This window comes from Macaca fascicularis, chromosome 10 (assembly GCF_037993035.2).
Source record: "Macaca fascicularis isolate 582-1 chromosome 10, T2T-MFA8v1.1".
Classification (NCBI taxonomy): Eukaryota; Metazoa; Chordata; class Mammalia; order Primates; family Cercopithecidae; genus Macaca; species Macaca fascicularis.
This window is the reverse complement of record NC_088384.1, coordinates 32,693,019-32,712,469: the sequence shown is the minus strand read 5'-3', so window position 1 is coordinate 32,712,469 and position 19,451 is coordinate 32,693,019. Positions and strand designations below refer to the sequence as shown.

Below are 19,451 nucleotides of genomic sequence, written 5' to 3'. Positions count from 1 at the left end.
TGGCCTCCTGGAGCCAGTGGGACTTCCTGGTTTGCCCCTAGTCGGAAGAGGGGCTGTGGGGCTCAAGGGCAGCAGGTGCAGGACACAGTGCTCCTGGCTGGGCCTGGGGCAAGCAAAAGCTGGGCAAGGGAGAAACACCCAGTGGGGAAGCCTGGCCTGCCACTGTAACTACACCCAAAATTCTTCACTTCTTGGTACATGTCCTGATTGCCAGGTAGGCTGCGCATGTTGTGCTCTGATGGCAGTCCAGGGGGCCTCTGCAGTCTCAGGCTGGCCTGCCTCAGGCCTTCCCTGCTTCTTCTAGCCTTCCCTGCCCTTGGGCTCCAGGGCCTCCTGGCATGGTCTGCTGGGCTCTCCCTCCACCTTGTGCCCTCCTGAGCCTCTGCCGAGCCCCCCTCATTGGCACCCCTGACCTTTGTTGTTCTTTCAGGAGGAGACTCGAAAGAAGCCCAAGATGTCCATTGTGGCGTCCGCCCAGCCTGGCGGTGAGCCCCTGTGCACCGTGGACGTGTGAGGGAGGTGGCACAGGCCAGGGCGCGGGGGCCGCCAGCAGCACTTCTGAGGAGACCGGCAGTCATGCATCGTGCACCACAGTGTCAGGCCTCCAACCCAAGCTCCTTCCCTGTGGCCAACCTGTGGGCCTGGCCTGAGGGTGGAGGCTCTGGTGTACAGGGACAGTCACGGCCACACAGCACACATGTGGAGCAGCGGCTCCCCCTGGGAAGCTCCAGGCCTGAATGGATGGACTCAGCGACTGCACCAGTGGCAGCTGGTGACTGTGGACCGTGGCGGACCTTGCTTCTGTGCACCTGCTGCAGGCTCTTTTTATGAAGGCTTTCATGAATTTTAGTATGTAATATGCACTGATGACACATGATACTTGGATGACAGATGAGAGGGGATGGCTGAGTCCTGCGGCTGGCCCGTGATGCCAGGTGGCCCATGTGCCCAGGATGCCTGCAGGGCTGCTGCAGGGACCTGGTTAGGAGGTGCACATGGTGCCCTGCCCTCACCTGCCTTCTGTGTTTCCCCTTCTTTGAAAAGGTAGAACAGAAAAGAGTATTTTAAACCTTTTTGGCTTAAAATAAGCAGAATTTTAGTATCAGAACTACCTTTCTGGGATTGGAGGCAAACCATCAAGGTGGTCCCTCTTCAGTCTGGACATGATGCCAGCAAGGATGATGTCCCGCCACCTCCTGGAGTTGCCCTGGCCTCCTAGGGCCCCTTTTTCTGATGAAGTCTTAACACCCTAAAAGCGCCTCTCTGGACACTGAGGCCCTCCCTGCCTTTCCTGGCCTCCGGCAACAGTTTTTTACAAAGATTTTTTGCAGTCGAGTCCGTATGTCCACCCATTGATTTTTAAAGCTTTTGTGATATCTTAGCATTTTGAAAGAGACTTTTACAGTGAGAGTAGAAGGTAGATTTGGAATCATGCATTTTAGCAAGTGGACCTGTTTAAACAGGAAGCAAGGGCCTTCAGTGTAGCCCATTCTTCATCCAGAGATGTTGACTGACAGCGGCTTCTCTGGATGTCCAAGGCAGCTGCCCGGTGCCCAGCTTGCTTTTCGACTGGTGGCCCCTGTGTGTGGGTGTGGGATGGAAATGTGTTCCTGCCTGAGTCTGAGGCACCAGGGTGTCCTCAAAGGCACCTATGCAGGGTGCCGTGTGCTTGTGGTGCACCATCTGAAGCAAGAGTCCAGCATTCTGCCATGTCTGTCCTCCACCACACCCCCCACAGGTGGTACTGATGGTTTTTTTTTTTTGTTTTGTTTTGTTTTTGTCAGGAGAACAATGTTGGCCCATGGGCCGCCCACAACATATCCCTCCCTCACCACCTGTGTGACCAAGGTTGGCTTCTGTTGACCTTTAAAAAGGAAACCCTCAACTCAAGTTGCTGTAATTAGATACTTGCTTCTGTCTTGCCTCCTGTCTGCAGCTGTGAATAGTCATTTGACTGTGACTGTTGCCCTTAGCCAGCCAGATGCGCCTGTGAACCAAAGCTTCGTGCACATGTGTTCCCCTAAAGGTTGGGGAGCCTCGCTGTGTCTTGCTGTTCCCAGGCACCACCACCACAGCAGGTGCTGCCATACTCTCGTGGTCTCCGTGCCCCCACGCCCCCACCCCCACCCATATGCCAAGTGTGGGTGTGAATCGTGCACACAGCCATGCTTCAAGGCTAGGGCAGGGGAGCCTATGCTGATGCCATCCAGGGCACTGGGCTGTGCCTGGAAGGCGAGCCTCAATTGTCTGAACGCATAAAGCAAACTGTCCAGAAGGGAATGGCTAATGTCTTTATTCTGAGTGTGAGAGGCTGGCACCCTGTGGACCCTTGACCGGGCAGATCCCCTCCTGGAGCCTCTGCAGGCTGCACCCTGCCTTTGTAACAGCTGAACAGCACCACAGGATGGCCCCTTCCTTGGTTGTGAGGGCAAGGCTGGCCACGGAGGGGCCAACTCTGCCCAGTGTTCTCCACCCCCGCGCCCAGCTGGTGCAATTCCCAGACTTATCTTTGCCTCCTCAAGTTTAAGTATCAAATCCAACATTCTGTTTAAAAGTAAGCTCTATGCCCTGACTCCCCTAGCTGTGCAGAGGGGCTTGCAGAGCTGCCCAGGCTGTCTGACCCTTTCCCTGGCACCCAGGCCCTGTGTTCAACCCCTGGCTCTCATCACAGAAATACCCCTCATTGAGCAGTTTTTTATTCTGGCCCTCATAGCCTTGGCTAGTCCACAAAGACCCCGCGGGTGGGGAACAGGCTGCAGGAGCCCATCTGCCTTCCTGGTCAGGCCCCCGGCCCCCAGCAGCAGGCCAATCCTGGTGGGGCGCAGGGTTCTGTGCCCTTTGGCTGCCTACCTCTGAATATCCTGGCCAGCAAGCCATGCCTTTGCCGCCCCTGGGGCCCTGGGAGCCCTTCAGCTCCTGTCCCCATGATGGGTCCTGGGCCTAGGATAAGGGGAAGGCCCCAGTTTCTTGGGTATCATCTGGGGGTCCTGGTGTGGGTTGAGCTGGAGGGCTGTGGGGCCCCAGGACCCCTGTGCCATTGGGGTGCTCCACCCTCTCGAACAAGATGAGCATCTCACAGTGCGGGGTCTGTGGGAACAGGTCCACTGCCACGGCCTTGACTGGCCGGAAGGGGGTGCCCTTCACCCGGTTAGATGGGGCTCTGCAGAGGCTGTGGGGGGAAAAGGCAGGCGCCAAGGTCAGCCGATGGGCTAGTCACGGGCTCCTGTGGGAGCTGGGGGCTTGGTGCCAGGCCTGGCCCCCGTCCAGGCCCCTGCTGACACTCACTCCACAAAGTTGCCCATGGCTGCCCGGGGGTTGCATGAGACGTACAGCAGTCGCCTGATGTTCTCGGCTCTGCGGATGGCCAGGATCACCTTGGAATCTGAGGAGGCAAATACCAGCTGGGTCCCCACAGCCAGAGAGTCCACAACCTGGTGAGTCACCCCATGTGTCCTCGTTCCCATGCCACCACCTCAAGCAAAAGACACTCACGCAAGCCGGCACGGGGTGGGTCCAGTATGGCCACAAGGTGCTGGGAGGCCAGTCTGCTCACCAGGGCGGGCACCAGGTCCTCGGCCCTCCCGCAGTGGAACTCCACATTACTCAACTCTGAAGAGATGGCACGGCGGCCTGTCAGAGGGCCGCATGCCCTCCCAGCAGGGCCAGCCCTGGGGAACCCCTAGCCAAAGAGCTTGTTCGCTTGCTCTACCTGTTGGGTAGCCCTCAAGCCCTGGCTGTGGCTGACGCTTGCAGCAGGGGTGGCGGCTGCCCCTGTCCCACCCCCACCCTCGGCCTTGCCACTCACCATTGTCCTGGGCGTTTACCCGGGCATCCTCCACGGCCTCTGGGCATAGCTCGACCCCAATGACTCTCTTCACCTTCTGAAACAGGAAAGTGTGGTGTCGCCCCACCCAGGGCTACCTCAGGGAGGGGAGTGCATGGGGCCGAGGGAAGCAAAGAGGAGCTGGGCCTGGGGCATGATGGAGTCAGTTGCAGTGCCTTCGAGCTGGGGTCAGTGCGGGTCTTGGGGGTGGGAAGAGGGTGCCCTCAGCAGGGCGGGAGGGCTCACCCGGGCCAGGGCCAGGCCAATGGTGCCGGTGCCACAACACACGTCCAGCACCGTGCTCCCTGCATCCAGCTGGGCCCAGTCTTGAATGACCGTGTAGAGCACCTCAGCTGCGGGTGTGTTCACCTGGGGGCAGGCAGTGCCCAGCATGTCAGTGGCTCCTCTCCTGTGGTGCCACTGGCGCCCTCTGAGGCCCACATTCCTGGTCCCTCAATCCTGCTGGGACCTCTAGCGCCCACTCCCCTACCTTGGTGCCCAACCCCATCCCTGACCCCATCTTGGATCAGCCTTGCTGATGCCCTCACCCAGCCCCCAGCTTTAAAAGCCAAGCCTGTGCTGAGCACAGCCTCCTCCTTGCCCCGCTTGGTTGAGGGCTCACGAGGCCCCACAGGCCAGTAGAGTGCACCTTCCCTGCCCCAGCAAGGGGGCTTTGCCTCCCATAACTCACACCAGGGTCCCTGGATTCACCCAACTGCAGCTCCCACCCCTACACCTGGCCCTCCAGGAGGTCCTGCTGGGCCTGTCTCCAAAAACAGGGCTGCTCCAGGTCCCCACAGCCTTCCTGCAGCAGTGAGCGGACAGTGAAACAGTGTTTCCCAGTCCAGAAGCCACCATGGCCTCCCTCCTGCCAAGCCCAGAGCAGCACCCCGTGGTAGTGCACTGAGGGCCACTCCTCATCCTCCCTGTGACAAGGGCCACTACCATGTGTACCTCTAGACTGTCACAAGTCAAATCAGTGATGACCAACCTCTTTCCTACTTCACCTCCCCTGTGGCTTCCCTGCCTGGATGCTCCCCCAAATCTTCCCACCTGAGCCCACTGTTCCCATCACGTCCTGATGGTGCGCCAGGCCTTCCTCAACATGTCCCCATGCCCACCAGGGACTCAGGGCTACCTGGAAGAAGGCGTGCGGAGAGATCCGGAAGGTCAGCCCTAGCAGGTCCTCATGGATGCACCGGTCCCCAGCCATGTGCTCCAGGGGCAGGCCCTCCTGGCTGGGAGTCTTTCTGTGGGCGGAGGTGCAGGTCCTTCAGTGTCACAGTCCCTGCAGGGACCCACCCCGCCCCACTCGGGCTCCTCACCGCTGTCCCTCCTCCACGAAGTAGAGGCAGGTCACTCCACTGGCCCTGCCTGGCCCTGCTGTGAAGTGCTGTGCTAGGGAGGCTTTCAGCTCTGCCAGCTCCTCCGGGCTCAGTTTCTGGAATAAGTGGTGAAAAGGTCCCATCAGGCTGTGCCGAGGCCCACCCAGGCCAGGCATCCTCCCCCGGCAGGGCCCCCGTTGAGACCTGGGGGTGGAAGTAGGCAATGGCCATGGCCTGACGGCGGCGGCTGGTGCGCACAGTCAGCTGCTTCCAGTGGCCGGTGTATGTTTCTGGGTCGTATGCCGAGTATGGAGTTGACCTGTGGGGATCACGAGCTGGCCTGAGTGCCCGGGACTGGGGAAGCAGCTCCCCTGCTCTCTCCTCTGGCCACACCTTCCTTCAACTGGCTGAAATGGCAGGCACTCCAGAATTCCCTGGGTGGGATCCCCACCCTCTGCTCCCACACCACACAGGACTTCCCAGGAGCCCCGTCACAGGTCCTCACCGGATGAACTCCTGGAAGGCCTTCACCACCTGCTTGGTGGCTTCGGGGATGTGCACGGTGTCAAACGGGGCCGCCACAGCACACGTCCCGCCCTTGTACTTGCCGAGCCGACAGCCCACGGTGTTATCCTCCCCATCCACCCCGACGCCAACCAGAAACTCACACTTATTACGATACTCAGTCTGCAGGGAGAGACAGCTGCACCTTACCCTGGTTGCCCAGCACTTGTGCCTGGAAACCCTGATTTCCCCACAGGGGCTGGCAGTCAAACAAGAGGAATAGCTGATAGCTATGTGATAAGTTACCAGAGAAAACAAAAAGATCAACAGAAAGGGTGAGCAAAAGCAAAGTTTTCAAATCCCGGGATAGGGGTTTGTGGCCACCGAAGTCTAGCCTGACCTGCTGGGGTGATGGCCTGACCCCCTCCAGTGGGCAGCAGGCCTTGTTGTGCTTGTGCCTCTGCTCGAGCAGCCAGGGCAGCAAGGCACGGTTGGTGCTCCCGATTTCCCTGTAAGAGGAGCAGATCTGTGGTTGGACTCCACCTACTGTCCCCCACCCATGCTAGGCCACTCCCCAATGTCTAGGCTCCCAATCCCTCCTTTCGGACCTCATTGTGCCCCCTGTAACATGGGTGTCCCACTCGCTAGCTCCCAAAGGGGCCGCCAGATCCTGTGCTGGGCCTCCCGACTGGTGCACAGGCAGGCTGAGGAAGCACAGGGCCGGGCAGAGCCCCAGCCAGGAGGGGTGTCTTGCGCCCTCACTCACTTGGCGAGTTTCTGCAGCACCTGCTCGCACTCCAGCTGCTTCCGCTCAAGCTGCTCAGCATAGGGCACTGTCCATAGAGGGGTCACCACGTCGGCCACTCGTGTTGCCGGTGGCTCACTCTCACCCTCCTGTCGCCTCCTCCTGGCCATGGGGTCGGCCTTGGGTCGGGCCAGGCGCACACTGAGTGGGCGGCCTTTCCAGAGGGCACCATGCAAAACGCGCAGGGCCTTGTCCCTCTCTGCAGCGCTGCGGAATGTCACAAAGGCGCAGGGTGGTTGCCCAAAGAGTTTGGTTTTGTGGGGCTGCAGGCCAAAGCGGCCCAGGAAGCGCCGGACGTCGCTGAAGCTGGCGTGGCGAGGCACGTTCTGCAGCTCCAGTTTGAAGATCTCAGAGGTAAACAAGTCATCCCTGATGTAGCTGTAGAGCCCAGGTTGAGGCCCCGGCCCTGTAGCTGCTCCAGCGCCCTCTTTCTCCACCTCCTCCAGGGCTGCCGGGTCTGCAGGGAGCACCGAGGCTGTAGGGCAGCTCGGGGCACTGCTGCTCTCCTGGCCACAGCTCTCCATGGGCTTTGGGCCCTGTGTGGGGACAGATGGGGTGCTACGGTGAGGACTAGACCCTGGGGCCTGGCCCCCCAGGTTCCCCTATGGCACACCCAAACCTCCGTCGGTGCACTCTGTACTCAACCCTGCCCCTCCCCTCCCCCATTCTACCCTCCCGACCCCATTCCCGTCTCCTTTCCTCCCCCATCGCATCCTCCTCGTCCCCACCTATTCTCTGGCAGGTTTCCTGCCCCACCCCGCCTCCTCCCACCCCATCCCCGTCTCTACCCAGCGTCTCCCCGCACTCTACCTCGTTGTCGAGGTTCTCACTCATCGTTCAGGCGGTTCTCCGCCTAGACCAGGGGTGCCACGGGGGCCGCCTGGTCACCTCGTCCTGGGCCTGTCACAAGGGAAGTGCTCAGAGGGGAAGTGCTCAGAGAGCCAGTGCAACGCCGCGAGGTCGCCGCCAGCCCCGGCTTCGACCCAGATGGGGCGGTACTCGAACCTGCGGTGCTCAGGTCCTGGTCTCAGGCTTCGGGCTGCACCGCCCGCCCGCCAGGGGCCCGCGCCGGCCGCACGCTTCGCCAGCCACTCTTAGTCCGCCAGCGCGTGCCGCGGAGGCCGAGCGTCTCTATGATCCTGACTTCCTGCAACATCATAGCCACGCGCCGGCTCCAACCACTTTAGCCAGCTCTTGGGGCGCGCGTGGCCGGGACGGAAGTGCGCGCAGGGGTCGCCGGGAATGCGCGCTCCTCTGGCTGACGGGCGGGCCGGGCATGCGCCACGGGCGTTTTGGCGGGAAGCGCGGGGCGGGCCGGACAATGAGAGTGTCCGCCGCCTGAGCCAATAAAGCTGTACTGGTTTTGAATCGCGGCGCGTTTCCCGCCGCTGGGGTCAGGGGTCGAGGTTCGGGTCGCGGGGCGGAGGGAAGAGCGAGCGGGCGGGCGGGAGGCGCCGGCGCCAGACGCGGAGGGAAGGAGCTACGAGTAGCCGCCCAGAGGCCGCGGAGCCAGCGACGACCGACCCAGCCGAGCCGCCGCCGCCGCCGCGCCCCCATGGCGGCCGCCAAGGTGCGGCCTGGCCCAAGCGGGGACAGGGTGGGCGGGCGGGGCCGGTGGGACCGGGGCCGTTATCAGCGGCCACGTGGGCGGCCCGCGCAGCAGCCACCAACCCCCGCCGGCCTGCAGGTTCGGCCGTCTGCTGGGCCTCGGTGGCGCGGGGTCGGGACGCGTGGGGTTTGGGGGCTCGAGGCCTGCGGAGTTGGGGCTTCTGGGGGTGCAGGCTCTGCAGAGGCCTGGGGGCTGCAGGGCGCCCGCGTGACCTTGGGGTGGGTTGGGGGCGGCCGTCGCCACGCGGGGCGGCCCCAGCCTCCGGGAACTGGTGCGGGCGGCGGGTTTCCTCCGGCTCGGCCCACTTGGGGCTTCCCACTAGTACGGTGCATTTATTCCTTCCGTCGCCCACGCAGCACTTCATTCATTCGGTTCTCACGTCTGGAACCGGCTCTGGCCTCTGTGGCAGAAGCTCGCGTTCCAGCGTGGGGCACAGGTCCTGGACGCGCCGACCCGGGCGGCGGCTTTGTTGGCTGAGGTGTATGGTTGAGTGCGGGCCGCTGCAGAGCCGCAGTGCTGTGGGAAACACAGAAGAGCAGCGAAAAGCTTATGTTTTCTTTTCCAGTTTGAGTCTAGTGGTGAAGTCTTAGGTCTCTTATGGACTTCTGGGTGACCAAGGCACGTGTTCTGGAAGACTCGAACCTAAAATATGATTATTGGTGCTCTCTTATCCTCTAAATTGGGTCAGGATTTCATGACTTTCACCGGTACAATTTATCTAGTTACTAACTTAATTTCTTGAACTGTGAAAAAATTGCTGGCAGAGCTATGAATCCAATGTAAATACTACCAGTCCTGTAGCGACTTTTTTCATTCTAGTAAGCAAGAGCACAACTATTTCCTAATTAGTAAAAGCTGAAATAGTTACATTTTGCTTTAAAGTAACATTTCAAAATCTATTTCGACCCATCATTGTGTCCTTTGATCTTCACACAGCAGGTATCGTCTGCATTTTATGGATGAGGAAGAAACTGATGCTCAAAGAGATGAGGCAGTTACTCCCAGGCCACTCTGCAAGTGCTGGCGGAGTTGTAGGGCCCCCCATCAGTCTGTGCACAGATCTGACTGATGTCTGTCAATCTGGGGGAGGGGCCCCAAACTCGGGTGTCTCGCTGTAGGCTCATGCACTGAGTGTATGGAGCTGGGCGTAAATGCAAACCTTTCCTAGCGTGGAAGAGAGGGCCTAATTTCTTGCTTTGGGGTGGAGCCCATCCTTGTAGCTGAAGTCCCTTCACTGTCGGGGGGCAGACCACTGCAGGCACTGGTTGGGCTCTGGCTGTGAGCCGGATCCATAGGCCAGCAGTGTAACCTCTTTGTATTTCCTCAGGACACTCATGAGGACCATGATACTTCCACTGAGAATACAGACGAATCCAACCATGACCCTCAGTTTGAGCCAATAGTTTCTCTTCCTGAGCAAGAAATTAAAACGCTGGAAGAAGATGAAGAGGAACTTTTTAAAATGTAAGTAATCTGATGTCCCAGAAATAGGACCCTTTAAGGTTGAAGTTACAGCTTTTTTGGGTGTTAAGGTCTTGGCCTGACTTTTAATCAGACTGAGGTTCTTTAAAGAAAGGGCCTAAAGTTGCTTGATGACTAATCCCATGTGGAAATTTAACCCATTGCTTTTATGAATCTTCACCAGGTGCCCTTGCTGCCCTGCAGCCAGTTGCATGAAGGGCATCCCATTATTGCTACTCTGTTCACTGACATGGCGGCCCCACTGCTGTTTCTTGCCACTGGCTTCTGAGGATCCAGGGAGTCCCTTTGGTTGAGCAGGGGATTTTAACTTTTTGCAGCAGAGTTCTTTGGCATTGTGAAGCTTATAAATCCCCCACCTGGTGTTTTTGTTGTTGTTGTTGTTGTTGTTTGAGATGGAGCCTCGCTCTATCGCCTAGGCTGGAGTGCAGTGGCGTGATCTCAGCTCACTGCAAGCTCCGCCTCCCGGGTTCACGCCATTCTCCTGCCTCAGCCTCCCAAGTAGCTGGGACTCCACGCCCGGCTAATTTTTTGTATTTTTATTAGAGACGGGGTTTCATCTTGTGAGCCAGGATGGTCTCGATCTCCTGACCTTTTGATCTGCCCGCCCCAGCCTCCCAAAGTGCTGGGATTACAGGCGTGAGCCACCTCGCCTGGCCCACCCTTAATACACAACGTAATACTGCGATTACACGTGAAAATAGGTGATGGTTTAGTTATCAAAAACACCTGAAAAGATTCTGTACGTGTGCTTCTTGACACTTTCAGTTAAGAGCTATTTGCAGTGGTGGATACCAGCCTTGTGTCTTGTGACAGCGTCACAGCACTGCAGAGACTGGCCTGTCGCCTACACTCAGGATTGCAACAAACATCATGTTTAGTTACACACCGTAGTGAAATGAGATTGTAGTTTTTCCCTGTTCAAGTTCACGGAACCCCCCACCCTTGAAGTAGCTTTAAGAGTACAGGTTAAGGTTTGGTTGCTCTGGGGTGGGAGAGGGAACCAGAGAGAGTCATTCCTACTGTGAGTTTCTTCTCTAAGGAAAGGGGCCAGGAGGGATACCTGGGAAAGGAGAGCTGTGTGTCACCCTTTGGTCACAGAGCGTGATGGACATCTCCCTGAAGCCACTGGGTGGCCATGTCTCCACTCTGCTGATGCATTGCTGCAGCCCGTTTGGGAGTAGCTCCTTGCTGGGGTGAAGTGCTTGCCTCTATCCTCTCACTGCCCACGTCGGGTGGGAGGTGCTCCTGGTGGCCTGGGCCCAGGCTCTCCCTGAGGGAGGTGAGGCCAGCAGGGTGGGCCCCGGTCTTTGCAGTAAAGCCTCAGGGGCGTCCTGTTGGGGAACCTTGTGAGACAGTCTCTTGCCAGAATCATGTTGGGGCAGAGAGTGGAGTCGTCAGAGAGGCAGGTGGAGCTGTGCCCAGAAGGAGGGCGCCAGCCTGAGCCCTGAGTGCATTGCTAGGTTCTGGGTGCCCTGGTCCCCAGCGGGAGGGGCTGTTCCTGGGCAGGAGGGCCGGGTGTTGGCCAGGACCTGTTGCCTGATTAGAGGCCTGGGCCTCTTCTGTGGGTCATCTGACCTCAGGTGACCTGCCTGCCTCGGCCTCCCAAAATGCTGGGATTACAGGCGTGAGCCACCGCATCCGGTCGTCTAATTCTCTTGGTTCTGGAACTGGAATTCAAGATGACCTGGAGTTTGTTGGGCTGCTGCGCTTTCTGGTGGTGTGACGGAGGTCCTTGGCCCGCACCTGATCCATGCTGTCCCTGCAGATCTCTGGGGCTGGGGTGCTCTTGCACAGTGACCATGGGATGCCCAGCCCACCCAGGGGGCTTCTTTCCCTACATTGGGCCATTTTTCTCTCTTTTTTTTTTGAAACGGATTCTTGCTCTGTTGCCCAGGCTGGAGTATGGTGATATGATCTTAGCTCACTGCAACCTCCGCCTCCCAGGTTCAAGCAATTCTCCTGCCTCAGCCTCCTGAATATTTGGGGCTACAGGTGCCCGCCACCCCGCGGCGCCCAGCTAATTTTTTGTATTTTTAGTAGAGATGGGGTTTCACCGAGTTAGTCAGGATGGTCTCAATCTCCTGACTTCATGATTGGCCTGCCTCGGCCTCCCAAAGTGATGGGATTACAGGCATGAGCCACCAAGCCTGGCCTCTTTTTTTTTTTCTTTTTTTTTTTTTTTTTTGAGATGGAGTTTCGCTCTTGTTGCCCAGGCTGGAGTGCAATGGTGTGATCTCAGCTCACTACAACCTTGGCCTCCCAGTTCAAGGGATTCTCCTCTCTCAGCCTCTTCAGTAGCTGGGATTATTGGCACGTCCCACCATGCCTGGCTAATTTTGTATTTTTGGTAGAGATGGGGTTTCTCCATGTTGGTCAGGCTGGTTTCAAACTGCTAACCTCAGGTGATCCCCCCACTTCGGCCTCCCAAAGTGCTGGGATTACAGGAGTGAGCCACCATGCCCGGCCTTTTTTTTTTTTTTTTTAAATAGGGTCTCACTCTCACCCAGGCTAGAGAGCAGCAGTGGGATCATGGCTCACTGCAGCCTTGAACTCCTGGGCTCAAGGGATCCTCCTGCCTCTGCCTCTTGCGTAGCTGAGACTATGGGTGTTAGCCATCATATCCAGCTAATTTTTTATCTTTTTGTAGAGATGGTTTCTTGCTGTTTTGCCCGAGCTGGTCTCCACTGGGGGAAATATTGTGACTGTAGGTACAGTGGGGCGATCTCCGCTCACCGCACCCTCTGCTTCCTGGGCTCAAGTGATTGTCATGCCTCAGCCTCCTGAGTAGCTGGGATTACAGGTACCATGCCCAGCTGATTTTTGTATTTTTAGTAGAGACAGGGTTTCACCATGTTGGCCAGGCTAGTTTTGAACTCCTGACCTCAGATGACCCACCTGCCCCGGCCTCCCAAAATGTTGGGATTACAAGTGAGCCACCTCGCCTGGTCATCTTAATTCTTTTGGTTGTGGAACTGGAATTCAAGATGACCTGGAGTTTGTTGGGCTGCTGCACTTTCTGGTGGTGTCGTGACAGGCAGTTCTTGGAGCCTGAAGAGGGGCTGGGGCGTTTGTGGAGGCATCGGGTCCTGCAGTGCAGAGTTGTTCTGTGTCCTCCCGAGCAGGCCCTGCATGTGGGCCGCAGGTCTGCACTCTTACCTCATGGCTTTTCTTGCAGGCGGGCAAAACTGTTCCGATTTGCCTCAGAGAACGATCTCCCAGAATGGAAGGAGCGAGGCACTGGTGACGTCAAGCTCCTGAAGCACAAGGAGAAAGGGGCCATCCGCCTTCTCATGCGGAGGGACAAGACCCTGAAGATCTGTGCCAACCACTACAGTAGGTGGCCTTGGGTGGGCGTTCATGCTGGGCCCAACAGTCCTCAGCAGCTCAGCCTGGGACCTTCGGGAAGATTCTTTCAGGGCTGACTGGGAACTGGGGAGCGTGTTATTACATGGAGTGCAAGTTTGTGGTGTGTTTGTTGAATTTAAAACCAGAAATACGTTTTTCAGACGTGCCTCTGAACTCAGAGCAGGCCCGCAGCGAAGCTTAGAGCACACGGGGGTGTGGAGTCAGCCAGACGGGCCCTGATGGGAGGACGCGGCGCCCAGGCTGGGCTCGGGACGAGGAGTGAGTGCTGCAGGGCAAGGGGGCGCTGTGTGTGTGTGTGTGTGTGTGTGTATGTGGTATCTGGGGGGTGTGTTGTCTGGGGGTGTGGTTGGGTGTGGTGTTTGGGGGTGTATAGTTGGGGTTCTGGGGGGTGTGTTTTGGGGTTTGATGTTTGGGGGTGTGGTGTTTTGTGGGTGTGTGTGTGTGGCGTTGGGGTGTGTATGTGGTGTCCGGGGGGGCTATGTGGTGTCTGAAAGTGTGGTGTCATGGCATGTGTGGTGTCTGGGGGGGTTGTGGTGTCTTGGGGTGTGTGTGTGGTGTCTGGAGGGCATCTGGGGGCGGTGTTTGGTGTCTGGGGGGTTTATGGTGTCTGGGACGGGGCAGTGTGTGGTGTCTGGGGGCATGCAAAGTGTGGTGTCTGGAGGGGTGTGTGTGTGATATCTGGGGGGGTATGTAGGGGGCATCTGGAGGGCAGTGTTTGGTGTCGGGGGTTTGTGGTGTCTGGGGCGGGGAGGTGTGTGGTGTTTGGGGGTGTGTAGTTGGGGGTCTGGGGGTGTGGTTGGGTGTGGTGTTTGGGGGTGTATAGTTGGTCTGGGGGGTGTGTTTGGGGGTGTGGTTGGGTGTAGTGTTTTGTGGGTGTGTGTGTGGTGTCAGGTGTGGTTGGGTGTTCGGGGTGTGTATATGGTGTCTGGAGGGGCTATGTGGTGTCTGAAGGTGTGGTGTCGCGGCATGTGTGGTGTCTGGGGGGGCAGTGCAAAGTGTGTGGTGTCTGGGGGAGGGTGTGTGGTATCCGCGGGTGTGTGTAGGGGGCATCTGGGGGGCAGTGTTGGGTGTCTGGGGGGGGTTGTGGTGTTTGGGGGTGTGTGGTTGGGAGTCTGGGGTATGTGTGTGGTGTTGGGGGTGTGTAGTTGGGTGTTTGGGGGGTGTGTGTTGTCTGGGGGTATGTGTAGTATCTGAAGATGTGTGGTCTGGGGGACTTGTGTGGTGTCTGAAGGTGTGGTGTCTGGTTGTGTATGTGTGTGTATGTGGTGTCTGGAGGGGTGTGTGGTATCCGCGGGTGTGTGTAGGGGGCATCTGGGGGGGTTTGTGGTGTCTGGGGCGGGAGGTGTGTGGTGTCGGGGGGTTGTGGTATGGGGGGTTGTGTGGTGTCTGGGGTGGGGGTGGCATCTGAAGGTATGTGGTGTTTGGGGGGGTGTGTGTGTGCGTGCGCGCGTGAGATTAGGGGTGTGAGGGTAGATGTGTGAGGTGCCCAGGCGCCAGCCTCCCCGATTATGGTGCATTCTACCCTCACCAGGATCTTCCCTGGGGAGGAAACGGGAGGGGACGGGGTTGAGAAGGTGACCAGGTCCTGGGCGCCTGTGAAGCTACATAAGTAGAGGCCCTTGGGCAGGTTCAGCCAAGAGCTCCAGCCACCCTGAGAAGGGTCCAGCCTGGCCTGCAAAGAAGTGACAATAGGTTGTCCCAAGTGTGCCTGGCTGCCAGCTGTCCTTAGATTGAACCTGTGCTGCCCGGCTTGGTGGCATGTTGGAAATACACTTGTCCTGGGGTGTCCCTTGGTAAGCTCCCTAGTGTCATTTGCCGAGTGTGATGTGTGTCCGGCGGGGCAGGGCCCCTCATCCCAGGTGCAGGATGACTGCTGGCAGGAGCCTGAGTGGCTAAGCCCTTGAGGGCGATGCAGAGGGGTAGACAGTGGTCTGCCTGTGCCATGGTACCTCGCTGCATGGCCTGACCTGCCAGACTTCCTTGGGAACTGGCTCCTGGGTTCCCCGCCCTCCCTGCCCAGCATATCTAGTCCTGGGGAAGCTTGTACTCTGGCTGGTCCTCCTCCTTGAGCCCAATATGAATAATTTCTTTGGGGGGTCTTCCTTTATGCCCTGTGCTGCTCCCAGAGCCTGGTCAGGTTGTGGGTTATTGTGTGTGCATCATAAGTTGGTCCTGGGCCCCTAGGCATCTGGGCAGAGCCATTTGCGTAGCCAGTAGTGTCTTGTGCCCATCATGGGCCCTTAGTAGACAGGGAAAGTGGCAGTGGGTAGAGGATGCCCTCTGGGTAGGGTGTTGGGGAGGCTGTGGGCTGGCTCGGGGGCGGAGTGTGAAGGGGGCATGCAGGGGGCCTGCATCTGCTGTGGCGGGCTGCAGTAGGTGAGACCCCCCAGCTCCCAGTTCAGATGGTGACATGTGGGGTATCCTGGGGGTGCATGTGGCCTGGGCTGGGCCTGGGCACCTGGAATGGTCCGGGTTCTCAGGGAGCTGTTCTGAAGAGTGGTCGCCTGCAGGGCCATCTCCCCTTGGGTCTGCCTGTGCCTGGGCAGTTGGGGTGGAGGCGTCCATTGCAGGCCGTGGCTCTGTCTCCTGTGTCCTCCAGGCATCAGTCATGGGGATGCATGGCCGTGGCCCCCAGTGGGCTCCCTTCTGGCAATTGCCCCACTTTCTAGCCTTCTGCTGCCCCCACTTTCAGACAGGCTGGCTCCATGTGTTGAGTTCCCTCAGGAGAGTCTGGACCCCCTGGCTTGTGCTCTGATGTCTGACCCAGGGCTTCTGACTTCACGGACGGGGTCAGGATGATCAGGGTTGGGCTTGAGTGCAGCCCTGGGATACAGCTGGGGCCTGCTTTGCCAGCTCTGCTTCTCTGTGTGCCAAGTGGTGTTGAACACTGCTCAGGATCTCCTTGCAGAGATAGCTTTACGGTCAGGGAGCAGGCTGCCCATTCCTGGTTAGGATGGTCCTGGTTTTAAGTAAATATGGGACATTTTCAAAGAGGTTTGAATAAAACTCAGGCTCTGTGGTACTTTGTCTAAGCCTGGTTCTCCGACCCCAGACTGACCATCCCCGTGTTGTCTGAAGCAGACCCCTCAGGTTGGTGAGCAGGGTGCTCTGTGGCCCAGGGCTGGGTGGGCTGGCCTTTGCAGTCATCCCACCATCCTCACGAGCTTCTCTCCCCTCAGTCACGCCGATGATGGAGCTGAAGCCCAATGCAGGTAGTGACCGTGCCTGGGTCTGGAACACCCATGCTGACTTCGCCGACGAGTGCCCCAAGCCAGAGCTGCTGGCCATCCGCTTCCTGAATGCTGAGAGTGAGCCAAGGGGCCCTGGGGACCTGCCCAACTTAGGGCTCACCTGCGTGGCAGTGTGGCGGCTTATGTGCAACAAATGCTGTTGCCTTTTGGGGAGAGGGGGCAGTAACTGGGAAGTGTGTCGTGTGGGTTACCCTGCCCCGCCGTTTGGGGGCCATGCCCAGACTGAAGCCACGAGCAGCGCCTTCCCCCTAAAACTCAAAGCTGTGCCAAGTAGCTGCTAAACAGCAGTGCCCCCTCAGCCGCCTTGTGGCTGGCACTTTGGTTTGCTCTCCAAGCTCCGGTTCCCATCAGTTGTTGCAGAGCCTAAGGCCCAACCCAGGGCTTCCTCCCAGTGCTGATCCTTGTGCCAGGCTTTGGCTTACTGGGGCCAGGGGCCCCTCATGGTTGCCTGGGTGCCAGCAGGGGCTGGCATCTCTCCTGTGGAGAGATCCACAGGCCCAGGCTGATCTCTCCCCTGCTCAGAGGTCTTTACAGTCCAGATCGTCCAAGCTGTGTCCAGTGGCTCCTAGAGTAGTCAGTGGGTACTGTGGCCTGGCGCCTGGTAGCTGACCGTCTGGTGCCGAGTGACCTTGTCCTTGCTCTGGGAGTGGCTGCCCCAGCAGCCCTTCCAACACGGTTGGGAGCCAAGACTGTGGCAAAGAGGCCCATGCCCCTTGGTTGCCCAAGGGTCCGTGCTCTTTACCGCTCTGCCCAAATGGTTACAGTTAGATGAAGGAGACAAAAGGCCAGGGCCGATGTCAGGTGGTCCAGTCCTTTTAGGTCAGAAATTACCATGAAATGGGTCTTCTGTGAATCCCAACTCTTCAGACCCGGCAGAGCATGTCCCTTCCACTGCTCACAGCTCTTAGGAAATCTCTCTCTCTTCCACAGATGCACAGAAATTCAAAACAAAGTTTGAAGAATGCAGGAAAGAGATCGAAGAGAGAGAAAAGAAAGGTGACGTGGTGCCATGGGTGGGGGTGCTTCTTTGCAGACTCACTCTGCACCTGACTGTACTTCCAGGCGGGTGCTTTTTCTGTCTGCCAGATAAACATTCCAGAGTGCTGTGGCTGCCTCACCTATCCAGGGCGATGCAGCTCCCTGGGGACACAGGTGCTTCCTGGGGAGCCCTGAGCACTTGTCAGTGTTGCTGGCCTCACATCCAACTGGGCAGGCATTGGAGTCCAGGCATTGCCTGGAGCTCACCAGAAGGTGCTTTATGATGGCCCTCGGTTTGTCTCTCAGAGGGCTTGGTCACCTCTGCCGTGAGGCTGGACTGCAGCTGTGGTGGCAAGTGACCAGATGTCACTGAGCAGCCTGACCATGGTCTAGGCAGTGCTTGAATGCATCCACTTGGCTTCCTTTGGTCATTGAATTTCAAGAAGACAGACTCCAGGGGTGGCTTGGCCAGGCAGGAGTCTGTCCTGAGGGCGGGCAAGCCACTGTGGGTGGGTGACGGCGCTTGGGACCGTCCTGGCGAGGGCCATGTGCTTGAATGCACTGTGCTTCTGTTTTCTCACTGTACTGCTTGTGTTTTAGCAGGATCAGGCAAAAATGATCATGCCGAAAAAGTGGCGGAAAAGCTAGAAGCTCTCTCGGTGAAGGAGGAGACCAAGGAGGATGCTGAGGAGAAGCAATAAATCGTCTTATTTTATTTCCTTTTCCTCTCTTTCCTTTCCTTTTTTTAAAAAATTTTACCCTGCCCCTCTTTTTTGGTTTGTTTTTATTCTTTCATTTTTACAAGGGACGTTATATAAAGAACTGAATTCAACATTCAGGTTGTTTTTTTTTTGTTTGTTTCTAAGTTTTTGCCCTATTGAAGATGACTTCAGAAAATCCATTCCCCAGTCATGAAAATGTACTGTGCTAACTTTCTTTTCCATAGTGGAAACACTTATTTATAGTCATCAAAAATAGTGAATAAAAAACACATTTGGAACCTGGACCAGATGGCAGGACTGTGTGTGTACGGGCCCCTGTGCTGTGAGCATTGCTTGCGTAAAAGCCCCCCAGGTGTATGTCCAGGCCTGTCTGCAGCGCAGGTGCGTGCTGCACCTCACTATAGCCTGGGTTCCCGGGAGACCCTGGTGTCTGAGGTCGTGTGTGTGTTTTGCTGTGGGTCTTGAAGCTGAGGTGTCTGAGCTGGTGCTGGTGAGGGAGCCTGGCCAGGGGTGTCTGGTGCTAAGTGTTGTATTGATGCACGGCTGTGGGCTGGGCAGCGTGGGCTCTGCCAAGGCAGGCTTCACTGCGCCTTATGGCCTGAACAGCCACTGCTTTTTTCTGTGGTGAGGAAGGGTGGGCTTTCTGTGTTTTGAGGAGAGAAAGGAAGACCACCAGAGTACCTTGGCTTTGGAGCAGGAGGCAGTAGCCAATTGAGTGGGTCTCTGGAATCGGCCAAGGCTGACTGGCCCCTGTGGTAGAGTGGCCCCTGTGGAGGGAAAGGCCAGTCCGGTGTGCTGGGTGGGGCTCAGCCCTGTAGCGCTTCTGTTAGAAAGCCTGTCATACCTTGACCTTGGAGAAAACTTCTGGGGTCTTGGCCTCCTGAACTTGAAGTCCACACTTGGCAGTGTTGGAGTTAGGGGCATCTGCAGTAACTTTAAAGAAGGAGATGTTTTCCAGTGTGCCATTGGGGGTTGTCACGTGTAATGGATTGTCTCTGCAAACACCATCTTAAGTGTGTGGTCTCAACTGCCATAACGTGCCCTGTCACCGTTTATCATGCTTTATCATACAGCGTTTATCATACAGACGTGCTTCACTGTGAGGCTGGCTGCCTGCTGCCATCACTTGCTCTTTTGTGTCCTCCACCTGGGCCTGGGCCCCGGCCCAGTTCTCTCTGGTCTCCATGTGCTGTGTCCTGTCTGGTGGAGTGTCCATGTCCAGTGCCTGCTGGTTTAAACACCAGTCCTTTGTCCCTCTGGGGCTGGGGTCCCCAACCCCTGGCCTACTGACCCGTACAAGTCTGTGGCCTGTTAAGAGCTGGGCCACACAGCAGGAGGTAAGTGGTGGGCGAGCGGACTTTACCACCTGAGCTCCTCCTCTCAGATAAGCAGGGCATTAGATTCCCATAGGAGTGCGAACCCTATTGTGAACTGCACATGTGAGGAATCTGGGTTGTGCACTCCTTATGAGAACCTAATGCCTGATGATCTGAGGTGGACAGTTTCATCCTGAAACCACTCCCCTACCCTTGGTCCATGGAAAAATTGTGCACCAAACTGATCCCTGGTGCCAAAACGGTTGGGGA

The 19,451-nt window shown here is 57.6% G+C and overlaps 3 protein-coding genes and 1 non-coding gene across 10 annotated transcripts in view; 3 read left to right on the top strand and 1 right to left on the bottom strand.

The window, feature by feature from the left end:
* Positions 1 to 2,275, top strand: part of DGCR8 (DGCR8 microprocessor complex subunit) — a 33,261-nt gene extending 30,986 nt beyond the window's left edge. For all 5 annotated transcript variants that reach the window (XM_065522481.1, XM_045363952.2, XM_065522482.1 and 2 more), the window contains one exon: positions 431 to 2,275. In XM_065522481.1, coding sequence (XP_065378553.1) covers positions 431 to 514 — 84 coding nt within the window. In that variant the 3' untranslated portion in view covers positions 515 to 2,275. The remainder of the gene's footprint in view (positions 1 to 430) is intronic.
* A 1-nt stretch (position 2,276) lies between these two features.
* Positions 2,277 to 7,589, bottom strand: TRMT2A (tRNA methyltransferase 2 homolog A). 2 transcript variants are annotated; one of them, XM_005567946.5, is made up of 12 exons: positions 7,268 to 7,589; positions 6,419 to 6,993; positions 6,053 to 6,161; positions 5,654 to 5,835; positions 5,353 to 5,467; positions 5,149 to 5,264; positions 4,962 to 5,073; positions 4,070 to 4,192; positions 3,806 to 3,881; positions 3,493 to 3,609; positions 3,286 to 3,382; positions 2,277 to 3,169 (listed from the first exon to the last, which is right to left on the bottom strand). In XM_005567946.5, exons 1-12 carry the CDS (start codon positions 7,289 to 7,291, stop codon positions 2,941 to 2,943), a joined length of 1,875 nt encoding a protein of 624 aa, XP_005568003.1. In that variant the 5' UTR covers positions 7,292 to 7,589; the 3' UTR covers positions 2,277 to 2,940. The 2 variants fall into 2 exon arrangements, with proteins under 2 accessions (XP_005568003.1, XP_073860484.1); XM_074004383.1 differs by lacking the exon at positions 5,654 to 5,835.
* Positions 7,590 to 7,919: 330 nt separating this feature from the next.
* On the top strand, positions 7,920 to 18,149 carry RANBP1 (RAN binding protein 1). Of its 2 annotated transcripts, none has more exons than XM_005567949.5 (6): positions 7,920 to 8,027; positions 9,394 to 9,530; positions 12,724 to 12,881; positions 16,094 to 16,222; positions 17,096 to 17,161; positions 17,747 to 18,149. In XM_005567949.5, exons 1-6 carry the CDS (start codon positions 8,013 to 8,015, stop codon positions 17,842 to 17,844), a joined length of 603 nt encoding a protein of 200 aa, XP_005568006.1. In that variant the 5' UTR covers positions 7,920 to 8,012; the 3' UTR covers positions 17,845 to 18,149. The 2 variants fall into 2 exon arrangements, with proteins under 2 accessions (XP_005568006.1, XP_005568005.1); XM_005567948.5 differs by having other exon boundaries at positions 17,744 to 18,149.
* LOC123567370 (small nucleolar RNA SNORA77) lies at positions 17,195 to 17,319 on the top strand. The gene has a single exon (XR_006690285.1). It is a non-coding gene; the product is annotated as a small nucleolar RNA SNORA77 (small nucleolar RNA).
* Positions 18,150 to 19,451: the final 1,302 nt, after the last annotated feature.